The 18,200-nt window shown below is 29.8% G+C and overlaps 3 protein-coding genes across 3 annotated transcripts; 1 reads left to right on the top strand and 2 right to left on the bottom strand.

Annotated features, from left to right (window-relative positions):
- Nucleotides 1-13: 13 nt before the first annotated feature.
- wfs1 (wolframin ER transmembrane glycoprotein wfs1) lies at nt 14-5,554 on the top strand. Its single transcript, XM_029316524.2, has 6 exons — nt 14-263; nt 813-917; nt 1,016-1,232; nt 1,398-1,624; nt 1,703-2,907; nt 2,974-5,554. The coding sequence occupies exons 1-6, from the start codon at nt 206-208 to the stop codon at nt 3,763-3,765; spliced, it is 2,604 nt and encodes an 867-aa protein (XP_029172357.1). The 5' UTR covers nt 14-205; the 3' UTR covers nt 3,766-5,554.
- On the bottom strand, nt 5,212-9,591 carry LOC114941497 (vesicular integral-membrane protein VIP36). The gene is made up of 7 exons (XM_029316505.2): nt 9,324-9,591; nt 8,473-8,588; nt 8,189-8,386; nt 7,791-7,953; nt 7,288-7,454; nt 7,041-7,104; nt 5,212-6,964 (listed from the first exon to the last, which is right to left on the bottom strand). The coding sequence occupies exons 1-7, from the start codon at nt 9,451-9,453 to the stop codon at nt 6,813-6,815; spliced, it is 990 nt and encodes a 329-aa protein (XP_029172338.1). The 5' UTR covers nt 9,454-9,591; the 3' UTR covers nt 5,212-6,812.
- Nucleotides 9,592-10,240: 649 nt separating this feature from the next.
- On the bottom strand, nt 10,241-16,653 carry LOC114941496 (uncharacterized). Its single transcript, XM_085487198.1, is given in 17 exon segments — nt 10,241-10,503; nt 10,505-10,519; nt 10,825-10,889; nt 10,891-11,253; nt 11,374-11,593; nt 11,689-11,765; nt 11,859-12,117; nt 12,437-12,769; nt 12,972-13,057; nt 13,148-13,299; nt 13,384-13,563; nt 13,642-13,800; nt 13,902-14,108; nt 14,180-14,309; nt 16,073-16,115; nt 16,192-16,391; nt 16,479-16,653. Coding segments are annotated over 16 exon segments (2,529 nt in total). The 5' UTR covers nt 16,320-16,391; nt 16,479-16,653; the 3' UTR covers nt 10,241-10,391.
- Nucleotides 16,654-18,200: the final 1,547 nt, after the last annotated feature.

Below are 18,200 nucleotides of genomic sequence, written 5' to 3' on the forward strand. Positions count from 1 at the left end.
TCACGTGCATGAACGCGCACGCGCACGCGCCGCGCGCCCACGCTTACCAGCTGTTCAACAGGAGCGTCCGGTCGGTGTTTGTGTTTTGCGTTTCGCGTCCGCGAAAAGTTGGACGGCGAGATCGCGGACGCGCGATATCTGTCACGGACGAGAACCGAGCGGACGGATCTCGCGACGATCGCGAACTGTTCCGGGTCACGAAAACATGGCTGGTATCATGCCGCTCTCCGGCAGATCCGGCCGAAAACAGTGGACGCTGCACGGTAATCATCTCCTGCGATCTCGCACGAGCGAACTTTGAGAGGGATGGAATGCGATCTAATTTATTCGGACAAGGATGTTGACTATGTTCATGTCAGAGAGGCGCACGTGATCTGTGAATAAAAAATGGCGCGAAATACAACGCGTTCTTAAATTTGTTTTACAAACAGCACACATAAATAAACAAATGAATGTTAATTGTCAAATTGGAATCGATGAAAAATTCATCTTTGACAATTGATGAGCGATATCCTTACGTTTTGTAATACGATTAAAAATACGATATTTAATTAATCACATAATTAATCTTATTAGAAATGTCTTTTCAACAATATATATTCAAATTAATGTTTTATGAATTAACAATTATTTATATAATAATTATTATGCATCAACAAAATTGGATGCAATCTGAATAAAACTTTGATAATGATCACAATAGCTAACATCACTTGGAACAATGTTAATTTATTATTAATGTCTCATGTGTATGCAATAAGATAATGAACTGTGATTTAAACAATTTATTAATTGTATTATCTTATTAATAGATGGACCTAAAGGTTCTCTTAGACGGTTACGTTCTCGATTGGCAGAAGATGGCTGTCCAGAATCTCAAGTAATATTAGCTAAACAATTATTGGAAGAACGATGTGGTGAGTTATAAAGTTATAAATATCTGTAATAAAATTTTCCTGTCATTATTTTATCTTTGTTATATACATACATTATATGTTAAAATATATATTTGTAGATCTTGACGTTGATAAAGAAGAAAATGCCAAATTGGGTGTTTATTGGTTGACAAAAGCCTCGGAGCAGGGAAATCTAGAAGCAACTGACATTCTTAGAAAATGTTTAGCTACAGGCCATGGTATTACGGAGCATAATTATTATGATGTGAAAAGTTGTCTGGATATGACGCAAGATGAAAAGTTGGCTAGAAGAGCAGCAAGAGAGATGTTTACAAGGTAAAAAATAAATAATCAAGCAATAGAGACAAATACAAATAAATTACACACTATATACATTAAATATATTATCATATGTTATATATAAAAATATAACATATGATAATATAAAAATATAAAAACAAATCACACATTATATAATATGAAATTTGTTTTTCCAATCAGCTTAGCAAACGGCGAGGATTTTATTACAACAGAACAACTGCAAAGACGTATGAGAAGTTTATCGTCCCCATCGACCAGTAATCACGATTCTTCTCAATCGAATAATTCTTCTAATAACTTGTCGCAAAAGAAATTGAATGACGATGATAACGATTGCTTCCTCAGAAACGGGCTTCCTGACGATTCTCCAGCTTCAAAAGACGAAGATCGAGCAAACGACATTCAGAGTAAGAAGTTTTTAAAAAATGTTTACACATTTATATATCCTTTACTTACATTTACATACATTTGCTACATAATCGCAGATCGGACGGATCATCAAGGTGAAAAGATCACAGAGGCTGCTTTGGTGTCCGCGGCTGCGAGTTATGCACGTGGAATGCTTCCAATAGTATCACACGCTCTCTCCGTGGTGGATCCTTCCGAATTGGAACTGGATACAATACCGTTGCTGCAGAGATCATTCGTCCATCCACTTGCATCGTTAAAGCGTTTCTATAGTTGGCTGATCGAGACTCTGGGTCATAGAGGAACGTCGATCAGAAATATCTTATTCACATCGAACTTACACATTTTTTTATTATTCTTATTATACTCTTTATTCGGTACAGAGAGCCTAATACTTTTTATACCGATGGCTCTCTACTATCTATCGTTCATAGTCATGGTAGTAGCCACATTTCAAATGCTTCAACGGAAACGCGAGTTCAACGACTTCCGTGTGTGGTCCGGCCTTTTTCTGAGTTATTCGGGCGGAAATCTGAATCCTGAGGAAGCAGAGTATCAATTTTGCCGCAACAATCTGAAACCTCACGGACACTTCTTTCTCGCATTGCTCTTGAACCTGATACTCTATCCTTTGATAGCTCATCAGTGGACTCCGCAATCCGAATTCACCGTAATAGCGGTCGCGTTGACTCTCATTACGCTCTCTAATTTCATGTGGAAGGACTCTTCGCGGTTTCCCGACTTCCTAGCTCTGTTCAGTTTCGGCGTACACGTTCTTGCGAAGTATCCTTACGAGACGGATATGGTTGTGGCGCAAAGTTGGAGATTCTTGGACGTCAGAGTGCCGACATTTGCGTCTTATGTTGTCGGCAACGGTATAGAGTTCTGTCTCAACTTCCGCGCTGTGTTTTATCTTCTGATACCAGCGGTCTTCGCGAAAATGGCTGCAAGAGATGGTTGGCGAGGCACGTATCGAACTCTGATACCTCACTGCGTTACTCTGAGCTGGTGGCAAATAGCAATCTTCAGTTCTCAAGGCGCGACATGGTACGGCTTGATCAGAGGTGCCCTTGCGCTAGTCGGCATGGTCCTCTTTCTTCCAATAGCCGGTATAGCTTCCGTCATATTACCAATCATAGCCATTGCAAAGTATTTATCGGAAAATGATCTGGCAATGAGAATAGCGGTGACCACTGTACTCGGAGGAATGCCATTTTTGGCTTCATGGTATCTGAGAAGAACCAGAGCATCAAGATTTAATTGGATTATTACGCTCATTCAAGTATGTATATCGTTAATATGCTTTGACCATCTTAGACTTAAAAATTTATGTCTTGTTTTTTTATAGATTGTGCTTGGTATTGGTGCTGCGACATTTTTATCATGGCCAATGCTATTGGAATATAAGCAGGATTCAGAAGTATCGTACGAAATCGCTTCTAGCTTAACATGGGATCAGTATCGAAACTACTGTCATCAACCTGCATGGGAAGAATTGTCGTCGAAAGCTCAAGTGCAAGCGCAATGCGCCCAGTTGGAAGGCGTACCTGTTTCGTGGGAAGGTTACGTGACGAATGTTAGATTAAAATCGATGAAGAACAATATCGCAATCATATTAAACAAATTGCCTGATAATATTAGATCTATAATTAATTGTATGTACGGGGAAGCGTACGTGGAAAATTGTAATTCGGGCGACGATACTCGTAAAAAGAATTGCAAGCATGTCACGAGCATTCAGAGACGAAGGAATAAATGTCACGTGCCGTCTTGGAATCGATACGAATTCGAGATCTTCGTGAAGATGAAAAACGGCGTTTGGGGAAGTACAACGGAGATACGTCTTATCGCGGATCATTCTTTTACAAATTTTAGTTTGAACATATATCCGGGCGACAAAATTTGGTTTTCTGGTGTGCTTTTGAATAATGGCTTAGAAAGAGAATCTCTTCTCGGTGGCGCCGAACCACATATCGATTTAGAAGAGGCAGGATGTCTCGCGTGCAACTCACTTGATCTAGAAACATCTTACAAACGTTATAGGTATCGGATAAGCTTAAGTTCTATTATCAGAGATGTTTTACTCAGTGTAAAGACAGTATTAAATTTTCTCTTAAATCCAATTGTAATGTTCAAGTGATCACATGATTACTTTGTTTGATTACATGATTGAATTCTTTGAAAACTTTCTTAATTTATATTTAGCATGTCTATACTATTCTAATATTTCTAAATATTACTATTGTCTATTTAATACTATTTATCTTATAAAAACGAGAATTATTTTATTAGAGTTTCTAAACTGAGAAAGTAAAAATTAAACAAAATTGGAAATACAATTCATATATAATTAATGTACTGAGAAAATACAACTTTATGAGTATAAATATGCATGCAGTGAATTGTAATACAATTGTCTTTAAAAGACGTTTCAATATATTATAAATCTTTCAGTACATTAATTCTTCGTTTGAGCAATTTAACATAAGCATTTTATTAAAATAGATGATTGATTTACAAGTGTGTTTATACCGCTAAAATATAATAATGCAAAATATTATATCTCACACATTATATATGTACATAGTACAAGCTAAATTGAAAAAAATAATTATATTAGATATATAAGCAGCATTTCTTCAATGTCTGACACACATATACATATGTGTGTGTGTGTGTGAGATATGAAAGTAGATAATAGTGCGTTTTGATGTTACCAAACGCCTCAGGCATATAAATTAGATTTTCATAAACAAATTGTAATCTGCTTCAGAATATTAACATATATTTTAAGATCGATATATTTTCCTAAGCATTACTGCCAGTAAAAAAAAAAGAGACAAACACTTGATATTTTTGTATTCCGTTTTTGGACAATGATTAGAATTGACATAATTTCAATCTTCTTTTAATGATGTATGTAATAAAAAACTGCATTTTTTAAACTAGATTTATAATTACATACATTATCATGATAAAATTTTAATTGATGAATTAGGGCAGTATATGCACAAACTAATATATAATCTTAGATTATATTTAATAATCTATGATTAAAAGAACAAAGGAAAAAATATAATATTCATATAGAATTTTGTGTAATATCGATTAAACTATTAAAATTCAGTTACCTGAATGACACAACTTTTAAGGAACACTGAAAATATATGTACAATATAAACAATTTACTTTGTACATTGATGTTAAGTAGTCAGATAACTATTAATAAGTATATCTGTCTATAGAGTTAAGGATAGTTTCGTCATTGTATTACACAAAGACAATAGGAACCAAGATAGTAGAAAAGAGATAAGACAGATATAGATGTGCCTTGGTGTTTTCTGTTTGAATAGTTTTATCGTTGATAATAAAAGTATTCTATATGCTTCTTCAAAGCAAACTTAATGATTAAATGCATCGAAATACCATGAACTCTTGCATTCTGTGTAAATGTATATTTTTGTCATAAACAATATATTAAGAAATATAAAATTCAAAATATTGTCTTACTACTAATGTAGCAATAAGTTTTAATACCTCATATATCTGTGCGCACCAGCATACCTATTATAGAAAAAAGCAGATATTTTGTTTAGAATTATATAGACATATTTATTTTGTATTTGGCAACATGATACATTATTGTTTCGAATGATAACATCATATTGATAACAAGACAATTGTTTATTAAACGGTTTGGTTCCCTCTTTTTCTTAATTTCCATATAAAAGAACTTTATTATACAATACAGAGTTTTACACTATTTAATTATTTTATATATTGAAATATACATTAAAGAATCTTCCATATTGCGTTTTCTTTATGTTGTACTTTGATACAATGTCAAGTTCCATTCTAATATTACATAATTCGTATGATCAATATAGTCAACAGACTAATAATCTGTTTATAGTTGTAGATGTATATAATTTGCAAAAAGTTCTAACACAAACTGTATACAATATGGGAGCTTCGAATATAATATTAATTTTTCCTTTATGTACAGATATAAAATCTATATTAATAAAGTCTTCTTCACTATATCTAATCTGCAATTGCAAATAATTACCGAATTAAAAAAAAAAAAAAAATAATAAAAAAAAATAAAAAAAAAAGGATCAAAAAGAATTGTTTTTTGTTCCTCTAAGAAACATTCCTTTTATTTGTGATGTACTTCTTTAAATATTTTTTAAAAATTACTGAATATATTAGAATTAATTTACATTTACATTCCAACTTGGATAAATGGTTTAAAAAAAACATGCGACGGCAAAAATCTTGAATATTTAGTCTGAAATTAACATATGGAAGATTTTTCAACATCATTCTGATATAGTTAACAATGTACACATATAATACACTCAAGTTAATTATTATCTCTTCCCAATATATTTTTTTTTACAAGTCAGGTATATAAGAAACTGTCAAATTCCTTGTGGCATCTCAAGAACTAATAACTTTGGTTTATAAGAACTATAATAAATACGTACTTTTAGATATAATAAAATTAAATAGACACACATTAAAATTCAATTAATGACAATTGGCAATCAATTTAATATACAAATGAGACAACATTCGGCAAATGTTTTAAGTTGTTAAAATACTTGCATACATACATATTTCTCCTTTATCCTGAAGCCTTTATTCTTTTGCAAAAAAAAACACCATTTACATAACTTTATGCTAAAGAGTGATGACAAACGCCCATTTCTGGGACCTCGAATTTCAAACTTTTTTTTCATGGCAAAAAGTACTATTAGATGAAATATTAATCCCAGTAAAATTTCGAGATGAGTATAGGCATGGTTTCGAAGATACAAGGGGAAAAGTGATGATTTTTAGTCAGTTTTATGAGAAATTATCACTTTCACTTTTTCATATCTAAGGAACCGTGCCTATGTTCATCTTAAAATTTTAGTGGGATTAATGTTTCATCTAATAGTACTATTTGGCATAAAAAAGTTTGAAATTTGGGGTCCCAAAATTCAACCCTATAAAATGGGCGAAAAAACAAGTCTTTTTGTCATCACTCTTTATTTTAATTTTTGAAAAAAAAAAAAGAACAGTCTTATGAGTATTTTATAATCTATAATATGTCTTATGTATACAAAGGATTCTGGATAAAAGAGAAATCGGTAAACTGTGACGTTCAAGAGACATACACGCTATCTAAAAAAAGCTGACTTAGTAAAAACGCTTTCTGCTATTTTCCTGATGTTTCTGGTATAGCATAATGGCAATGACAACAATGACTATTAATGCAAGTGCACCAACTAGCATAATTAGGAAAAGCTTTATACCACTCATGCCAGATTGCTTCGTATCTTCTATGCGTTCTGAAATAAGAGATATTAGAATAAAAATTTATATATATGTACACAACAGAGTACTTTTTATTTGATTCCATCGTACCTCTTGGTGCATCATAGAACGCTGCTGAGGGCACAATTTGAGATCTATCTTCTTGGTCTTTAGGCTGTAAATTCATTTAAATTGTCAAGTTGATTGTCATTGTTAATTTGTTAATTATTATAATTAAATCGTTTATATTTTTATCGACATATAAAATTGATTATGTATATAAAAAATGTTATACATTCAATATAGAAACATGGAACAAGACTTATTAAAAATTTAGTAATTTTTTCTTAGCACTTACATCATCTGGTAAATCTAATTCAAACAAACGAATTGACTGTATATCATGATTGTCAGACAAATCACCCGTGGTTGCGGTAATTCCCATATAATATCCTGTTGGTAGTTTAACTTCATTCACTTGGAAGCATTGCTTCCATCCTAGTTTATCAGCAATATCCGTTGAAACTTTATTGTGATAAAAAAAAGAAAAAAAAATGTAAGATTAGCATAATATATATATGTGATTTCACAGTCAGTATACATATATACGTTTGCAGACAAAAGAAAAAACTAATCATAAAGATGACACAATGTAAGTAAAAACACAAAAACAATCCATGTAATGTAATAGAGCAAAGTACAAAGTACAAATAAAGAAACAATGTAAAATAAGATGCTATATTTCTTATTCATATTGAAAATTCTTATTATACTGATACTTTAATAATAATGCATACTACATAATATAAAAGATGCAATCAGATGTGTTTTAATGTATAATTGTGTTGGAATTTTACATACCTGTTAAGACATCCCTCTCATATCTTATAGCTATATGTGTACCATGTTCTACATTCCTAAACTTTGCTTCGCACCCTGCGAGTTGTGTATGAGTACCATCGCGATCATGATCATAATGTAAAGATCCATTATTAACCATTGCTGAGATATAAGGATGTTGATGCTATTTATTACAAATATATTAATCATTTAAAAGATATAAAGAAACGAATAAGATTTTAACACATAGATATGACTATTGCAATATATTATTGCAAAATATCAAATAATCAAAAAAATGTGAAAATTTGAAATATTCAAGATTATTCAAACTTTGGCTAGAACTTCAAAAGTATTTACTAGCATAATCTTATTATACCCTATATATATTGCTACAAATTTTTACATATTCAACGTACACTATGTGCACCGTTATGATTACTGTACGTGTCAAGTATTACTGCTAATCCTTGGAAATAGTCTTGATTTCCAAATACTGGACCTCCTTTCATTCTTTCCTTGGCATACCAAATGACAAAACCATCTCCAAATAAGTCTTTTCCCTTTCCATGTACTTTAAACTCAACTTGTAGTTCCCAGTTTCGTACATGGCATGGCTATAAATATAATAAGCTTAAAAATCTTACTCAATACATTATACAGTCTTTATATATACACAAACATGTACAAGAAAAGTGCTTACTACAGAATTCCATAAGGCACCTTGTTTACTTTGTAAATCAGGTGTTAACCTGACATAATTATTAGTTACCATTGTACTTCCCATAAAGTCCCAATAAGGCATTGTCATACCTGTGCCTATTATATATTAAATATAATTTTATGAGTATATTATTTATATTGCATATAATTATTAAAAAATAAATAATTTAAATAAAGACAGATTTTTTATAAATGTACATTATACATTAATTTGTATTATGTATTATATTATATATTTATATATTATACATTATAGTCACTATATCTCTCTTGCTGTTTTATAACGTGATTTTATAGCTTACCTTGAATTTAAGATACATTAGAAATAACTTACAACTTATTATTATAAGTTATCTTTACTGATATTTATACATAACATTTATATTATTTAATATTTCATAAAATTTTATAGTTTCTGTTACGAATCTTTCAATAAAATAAGAAAAAAAGAATATTTCTAATGGTATAGTTTAAAAGTCTATCAAAGCCTACAATTAAAAATGTAATATTTGGCGCCTTTTTTAAGAGTGACATATCTTTGATTTATATGTACTTACGTTGATCTGATCTTAACGATAAATCATAATTACTGCTTTTTTAATTGTAAAACACACATGAACAGTTTTCAATAATTTACACATAATAAATAATCGAAAAAAACAATTACAAATGTGAAGAATAACTCAATCTGACGCTTCGTAACCTCAAAATCACAACGAAATGAATCGCAATGTAGGATGTTGCAATTAAATAATAAATAAATAGATCTCGTGTCGATAAAAAGAAATCTTTCAAGTGCGTGACATATTAAGATAATCGAAATCGGCGAACCTTGATACGGCTTGACCAGACTGTGTTCACGTTTCATGTAGTCCTTTGTGTTCCATTCTGCGGCGAATGACTCGAAAATTCCGATAATCAGAAGAAGCAAACACGAAATTACACTCATGTTTTCTTTCATCCGTGACAAAATAGCGCTTTGCACCACGTGTTTTTTCTAACACACTTTAATAATAAATTATAAATTATATACGCGACGATAATAACAACGCGTTATCCAAAGCAGCCACCCCGCTTCAGCACACTTCAGCCAACTGCAAAGGCCACTCAAGCTGGCCAACGTCATCGATATGTCGATATATACGATCAGAGAGAAACCTGATGCGCCCCCTGACAAAGTGGACATAAACTAACTACATCGTTACGTTCGGTAAAAAGCACGGTTCGATTCCGTGATATGGTTCATATCCGAACTATTCAAATAAGAACCAAGTTGAGAATCAAATAGATATATTAGTTAGAAAAAGATAAATGATAAAAAGATAAAATAAGAACCAAATAATATGAAGATAATCACCAGATAAGATGAAGATAATCTTGTTTTAAATATATTATACGGCGATTCATCTAGATAATTTTATAGATAATAATTTTCAAGACTATGTATTCTTATGCAGTTATAAAAAAAATGTAAATTATAAAAGGGATATAAAATATATATATATTTATATATGTATTACTGCTTAAATATTTTTTATGTGCTAATTCGAAACCAATAAAATTATCTGAAAATTCTAGATAATTTAATAAAGGTAATACTTCTTTTTATCTGAGATGTAAATATAGATAATACATATATACATTTTGTTATTATATAGGTATATAAAATTTTAAAGAAACATATGCCTATATAATAATCCGTTATAGAGTATAGATATGTAAAAAATTAATCACATAAGTACCAGATGTACAATCTGCGAAATTAAATAGTTTTATTCAAAGTCTTATTCGAAGAAATTAACTATACATATTTTTATTTATATATGTTAAAATAAATAATTTCATGTATTTTTCGTAAATGAGGATTAACATTATAATCTTATCAATGTAGAAAAAAACTTATTTACAAGAATTAAAGGACTCTCCTTTGTGTTTTTTAATAGTAGGAGAATCGTCTTGATCCTGTCTTCTTGATATCAACCTAAAAATTCGTTTAACTTTTAAATACGACCGTTTTATTTGATGATCTAAAAATCAATAAAATATTTGATATATTAAAATGTTATATATTTAATTATACAAAAAATATATATTTATAAAAAAATAGCATATAATTCTTTTATATATAATTAATAGTAATATCACATCTTGATTGGTATATGTTTTGGGAGAAAGCGTTTCTGGAAAAATCCATGGAGAATTATAGTGAGTGGAAACAAAGTCGAATCAGGAAAACGGTTCATAACGGTTGGTATATAGGCGTATTTTGATAGTAAAATAAAAATAATTTTTATCAATAATATAAAAATTACTATAAAAGATATAATTATACTTTGTAGTTTTGTGTTCAGTCAAATTCAATTCCGTTGTATTACTCTCGGTCGTGTTAGTCGGTAGAACTTGGAGAAGAACAAGGAGTAATATGGTAAGTTCTACTACTAATAAATTCATTAGACGGTTCAGTATTTTCTGTCACAATTGAGACAATGCGTGTTTCTGTCTCTACATTTGTAGACTTTTCCTTGTTTTCCCCTTCCGGCTTTGCAGCTTTTGTATCTGTCTGAGTTTCGCTCTTCGGTTTTAATTTACCGTCGGACGTGGGGAAATTAATAGTGGGCAAACTGATAGTTTTGTTCCCTTTGGTGTTATTTATTAATCTAATTAATAGTTTTGATAACTCCTCTCTTTTTCTTGTCACAATAATTTCCTCAAACCATGTTTTCAAAGTTTTAATTGGCAAAGTATAATCTTTAATTGGATCCTAATAAAGGAAAACAAGAGTTCATAATTATATTAATATATATGCATAATCAGAGAAATATAGAAACAAATAATTAAAAAATTAATTTTTTTTTGTTTTTAATGTTGTATATACTCTTACCTTAAAAAAACTTTCGACATACTGTAATACATACAATCCACAATCAGTCAAATTTGATTGTTGGGGTACTTTCGGGTATGCTCCCTTAATCGTATCTTTTGAAAATGTCTTTTCTGCACCAAATTTACTAACATATTCGCAACTTAAATAATCCCTTAACGTAGCGATTACTCGTGATCTACTGGTGCCAGCAAGCGAATCAAATATCAATATGCATGGACTGCAATGTAAATAAAATTTCAAACACTCAAATATTCAATTCACGACAAATTACATAAATGATACATTATGTATATGTATTATGCATGTATCTACATTTTGACAATTTCCTTTTGCTGCTCAAGTTTAATTTGAGTTTGAATTGTATTTTCCTCTGGTCGTTCCGTCTCGTCCTATATAAATAAAATATGTTATTCTATTATTAACTATTTCAGAGTAAAAAGAATATAGTATAATGAAAATATAATTAATAAAATTAATTTTACCTCTTTGTCACTGTCTATTTCCATCTCATCATCATCATCACCTTCAACTTCATCCTTCTCAAATTCATCATCCAGCTGATCTATCGTTATCGTCGTAGGTACAGGAGTGATTGTAGAACCAATTGTAATGGCTTTTGTTTTCAATTTTTTCAACTTTTTTACAACCTTTTGGACATCATTTTTTATTGTTTTCTTAGCAGGCGTGGAAACTTTTCCAACTAGTCCAGGAAAACAGATAATAGCCAAGAACCAATGTTTGCTACAAATAATTATATTATTTATAAAAGAAAATAGCATGTTTGCTACTTATAGCTCCTGGATCTTTGCCATATTAGATTGTGACGTCAGAGGCGAAAAAGCACATGCTGAAAATTTATATGCTATTTTTTAATGAAAAAATATTTCGATGAAATACTATTTCAGATAGCTTTAGCACTTTTAAAATACTTTTAAAATATCTTTTCGTTTCGAAATAGCATTCAAAAATTTGTAGCGTGTTTTCTCGCCTCTGACGTCATAATTTTAACATGGTCAGCGCAGTTAGGAATTAAATCATTAAAAAATTTATGATTACTTACTATTTGTTGATAGGAATTATAATGAAATCTTTCTCAAATATATTGACATTCTTTGTCCATTTCTGTACTCTTGCATGTCGTTTCGCAGCAGGCGTCATTGGCACAACGCTTTCATCAGCTTGAGCATGTGGTCTGATCAAGCGTTTATAAAAGTACGAACTGAACATATGAGTCCTGCGTTGATCAGATTCTGATAATATCTCTAAAATTAGATATTTTAAATAAAAATCTATAATCACGTCATTCAAAAACTGATCTTCCGCTAGGCATAAATAATCTTCAGTGTTGATGGCTATTCCCCCTTTTGCAGGAGGTGGTGGATATATGGTTATTCTGTAAAAAGAAGCAACATTTGTATTTTAAAATTTAGCTGACTGACAAAAAAAAAAGAAAAAAGATTAAACAGATTAAGTTACAAAGTATACTTTATCATATACGTATATTCGTGCACATGTATTAAATATTAATTTATTAAAAAATAAAAAATCAATTGTTTATAACAAATATCAATCAATTGTTTGAATAAAAGTCTTACGCTTGTATGTTGTCATTACCATCGACAATATTTGGTACAGAGCTTTGATTCTGTTTTCGTGTAACAGTATTATGCGATTGCTGATTCTGTAAAGATTAAGTAAATATATAGAAATATACATATATATATTTATATATATAATAAATTAATTTAATCAAATATGTATATACACATACATCCCTAGGCGATGCTCGTACGAATATATTATGCGCTTCTTTAGAATTTAATTCATCTATTTTATTTGTAGGTGAAAATATACTGTTTAATTTGGGTCTTGAATAGTCCAGTAACTTATTTGACAATACTGTAATACGTCTATGCATAAAATCTAAAAAAAACAATAAAAAAATATAATAGTCATTTACTCGTAAAAAATCTTATATTATTTTGAATTTTCGTGTGCATTGCATACCATATTTTCCAATAGGATCATAATATGGTCCGTTTGGATCTTTCATTCCTAATAACTCACGTATCATAGCACCTGAACTTGGTGATGTATAAAAGAATAATACTGGCAATGAAATCCCAAAATGAACCAACAGCTTACATATATCCTTATATTTTACGTCCAGAGTAACAAAACTTGTAGCTATAAAATATTGAAATATTTCAAAATGTTTTTTAAATATTTACAAATATCTTTTTGCAATGAGTAAAATAAATTTACCATCTTCTAATAAAGGTACGTTAAATCGTACACCAGTATGGGAAATAATTACATTTTCCTTAGGAATACATTTATAAGAACCTATTATGACCATTTGACACTCTATAGTAACCTGTGATAATTGTTCATTGTCTAACAAGCTCTGATTATCACATATTCCTGAAATTTTTATCACTTTGTTATTATGTATGCTTATATTACTCGAATCGGTGACTAACTGAAATATTCAATATTATTTATATTTTTTAATGAAACATTACCTGTACTACTTTCTTTATTAATTGCTAGATAATCGTTACATGAATGAGAAACAGAAGTGCTTGTAACTACTAGTTCCTTTTCTAGAATGGTGTTCGCATCTTCGTTAAAAGCGTTACTTGCATTATTTAATAATGCATTATTATTAACGCTTTCAATTTTGTTAGTCCTACTGTCTTCTTCTTCATGAGATGATATTGTTAAATACTCTAAAAATAAATAATAAAATAAACATTAGTGTATTGCACATATATTTCATGTATCAAATATATTCTTATACCCGACTCTTTATGAATAAGTTTTGGTTTTGAAGCTCTACTCTCTGCCTTGAGTCGTTTAGATATGGGATCATCTTGCTCTATTTTCTCTATTTTTTTGGCATTTCGTTTATTGTTCTTCTTATAGAACATCTGTAAAGAAATACAATTGTAATATATCTACAGATGACACAAAAAAAATTGATAAAAAAATTACAGACAAAAAAATAGAAATATATGATTTATTAAATTAAGATGATCATTGTAAACTGCTGTCAATATGACCTGTAATATGATAATAAAACAGAATATCTTTAATTCTAACATTAGCTCTTCTTTCTAAGTCTCAAATACTTCTTAATGACTATGTACTGAAATAAGAATGCTTTAAACTTGTTAACATTAAAAAATGCTATTGTTAATACACAAGTCTTAAATAATCTAAATTTATTAGTCATTCATCAGTCACACAATCAATCATTATAACAGAGCATTTGCATAATAAGTATAAGATCAGTCTTCTGGCACCACAATCATTATCCTTATATCAACAGACATCCCAGTCTTCTTCCTTTCTGCTATGAGTATTGGCTTGACTTCCTCACAGGTAATTTTATATTACATTATTCACATCAGTCGAAGTGAAATAAACTGTAGCTGCTGTGTAAACAGACAGCAAACATTCCTTTGACCAAAATAAGCTCTTAGTAATAATATAGTATACTTTGTACTTAGAGTATACTTTGTTTTGAATAATGTGCTAAGGAGTATTCCGTTAATTTATTACAAAATCCTTATATACGTATTGCAGCAATGTGACATTATCATACTTGTTTGAAATATTATTATTAGCCACATTATATACTGTCTATTTCACTTCATAGTTTTTATTAAATATAAATATATATATATTTATATAGTGTAATATTTATCTTTTTATATATTATTCGTACAAATATATCAACTAAATATATATAATACCCAGATAGCCACAGTAATTATTATGATATCATTTTGATGTCAAAATGATGTCATAATAATTATTGTGGCTATCTGGGTACATATTTTTATCTATTATCATTGTAACATTAAAACAAAGAAATTGGCATAGCTGTAGAAAAAATATCACCATAAATATAAATTACAAAAATATATTTTTTTATATATTAAATCATACTGATATAAAACTCATTAAGTAAATCATTAGTTTTTATCGCACAGTTCAATATTTAAGACTTGTGTGTCCTCATTGCATGTATACCATATTGAATTATAACATCAGAAATTATGAGTTTTAATCTTGCAAAATACATCAAAATAAATAAGTATTGTTGAATATTATATTCAATGACATGATTAGTAAAATACACCAAAACTTTATTTTTGATTCGTGAATTAATAAATAGTTGTAAATTTCGGTCAATTGTTGTAATAAAAGTTTCAAGCAAAAATAAACTTTAAAATAATTGCCCAAGCTATTTATTAATTCATGAATCAAAATAAGTTTTCAGTATGTTTTACTAATCCATTATTATTAAACATAGTATTCAAAAATATTTATTTATTTTGATGTATCTTGCAAGAATAAAACTCATAATTTCTGACATTATAATTCATATTATTTAACTATATATTGAATTGCACAAATACCAGTGTTTGCAAACTCATTAGCTTAAATATACTTTCATTTAAATTATTCTAAAAAATAAGTCAATTTATTATATTTTTCTTTTTTTATGAACATTATTAATGTTTCAAAACTAATGTTTTTTAAAAATAATTTTCAAATTAAAGAGGATTTTATCATTCCAAATATATATTTTCAATATGTCAAAATAGAATTATAAAATTAATATAATTTTTATGCCAATGTCCTTTTTTCTTCTAGATTTTTTATAATAAATTTGCAATCTTACCTTATCAGTGGATAGAGATGCATTGTTGTTTTCCTTTGAAGCACTAAAATTATTATCATTTTAGTATTCTAGTAATTGAACATAAAAAGATTAACATATAAAACAATAAGATATTGTACTTGGTATTTTGGGATAAACTTTTAATTATAGTGGAGATTGTAACTTCCTGAATAGAATTATAATGATCATCACTGTGATCACTATCATCAAAAAATGTAACTGATCCAACACCTTCTTCTTTTTCCATTATGTAATTTATACCCAGTGTGGGATCATCTATCAAGGAAACTGTTGTTTTACCAGAGACTGTAATGCTTATCTGTAAAAAAATATTTCATATAATACATGAGATAATTATAAAAACATTCATTATTAATACATTAATAACATAATTACTACTACTCACATATGATAACTTCACAACTCATATACATCAAAATACCATACACATGCAATTATGGTAAAAAAACTTTTAAACAAATTTTGTGATATTATAAAAATAATATTTCACATAATACATCAAATATTTACTGACACGTATGTACATAAAAACTAACTTCAAAAGCCATATAATATATACATATAGACATCACACATATACATCAAAATAACTGGAGGTCTGTCTTACCGACCAAATGCGAATATTAAATAATAATTTTTAAGTATCTTTTTATTGACTATACAGATCAATAAATTCTTTTTCACGTTTAAAATTTCATATATATAAATCATATAAAAAATCAAAAATTATATTAATAAATTAAGAATTGATAAATTTGAATTTCAAGTTCCCGCGTCAAGTGTTTTCGATCGACCAATCAGAACGTTGCAAAATATTCCTAGCGAATGAACAGTCTGTTGGTGAAACATCTAATCTATGACGAATCGCAGAGTTACAATCGTTCGCGAGTCCTTCGATATTTCTTGCGGTCGTCTGAAAAAAGTGTGTAAATCTCGTACGTGAATAATTATCACATATATTTATATATGTTCTATAATAATATATAATATTGTACAATTGTAGGTCGATCGAGGAGATGAATCATCGATATCTATTTTCTTGCCAAATTGCGTCGAGATCGAAAACCAAACACAATCATCGTCAGATTTGTACGTATACATATATATTCTATAATTAATGCTTCTTCTGATTATATTTCTATAATATAAATTAAAAATGTGCGTATATATTTCTTGCATAACTATATCTATTCTTCATGTTTTCTAAAATATTTCTTATTTTATGTATTCAAATTGATATAATCACATATATGGTTTGAAGTTAGCTGCTTCGATTGCTTCGATACTTCGATGCTTCGAGAATCGCAATCTCGTCTCTCGATAGACAATATGGCGGCTACGGTTTTATATGGCTGCCGAGCTTGGAAAGCGCTGCTAACGTGTCGCGGAATTTATATTCGAATCGGTTTATATTTCTCGCATTCGTTGTCCAAAAGTGAAAGTTTTGCACGCGAAATTTATCGCGAGATTCTCTTAAAGTGTAAACGTAACGTAGGCGTCGTTTGTGATCGATATATCGGTCGCGATTTTGATTTGGTCTCCAAAATTGTCATAAAAAAAGAAGTTCATCCTACAAAATCAAAGTGCAACGAAATTAAATGAGATCGACGTGCCATCGCATCATCAAGGTAGATATATCAATATTTTTTCCCAATATTCAATAAAGTATACGAATATAATATAACATATATATGTCTAGTATATTATGTAAAAAAATTTTTCTTAAATTCTACATTTCCCGAGAGAACGACATCGTAATAAAAAATGGCTGATTTTGTGTGACCGCAATTTTTGTGTAAAATAAATTATTAAAAATATAGTTTCGTGAAGATAATTTCGGAGCGATTCGTATGCGCGCGCGAAAGCGACGACAGCGCCAATTAAGGACGCCGCCCGCGTCCGGCAACCGGAAGTGAGGAGAGTCAGTGAGAAGCGCGAGCCGGTTGTACATTTACACACGTACATACACGCGACGTCGACAGTCTATTTCGCGCGCGACAATTGATTAATCGGCATTTCAGACTCCTGGAATCGCGGAGACAATTTCACGTGTACGAGTCTTCGAAATAAACGTTTCCGTCACCCTCGCATGCCATATACGTACATA

This window comes from Nylanderia fulva, unplaced genomic scaffold (assembly GCF_048542155.1).
Source record: "Nylanderia fulva isolate GAGA-0341 unplaced genomic scaffold, ASM4854215v1 Scaffold51, whole genome shotgun sequence".
In the NCBI taxonomy this organism is placed as follows: domain Eukaryota; kingdom Metazoa; phylum Arthropoda; class Insecta; order Hymenoptera; family Formicidae; genus Nylanderia; species Nylanderia fulva.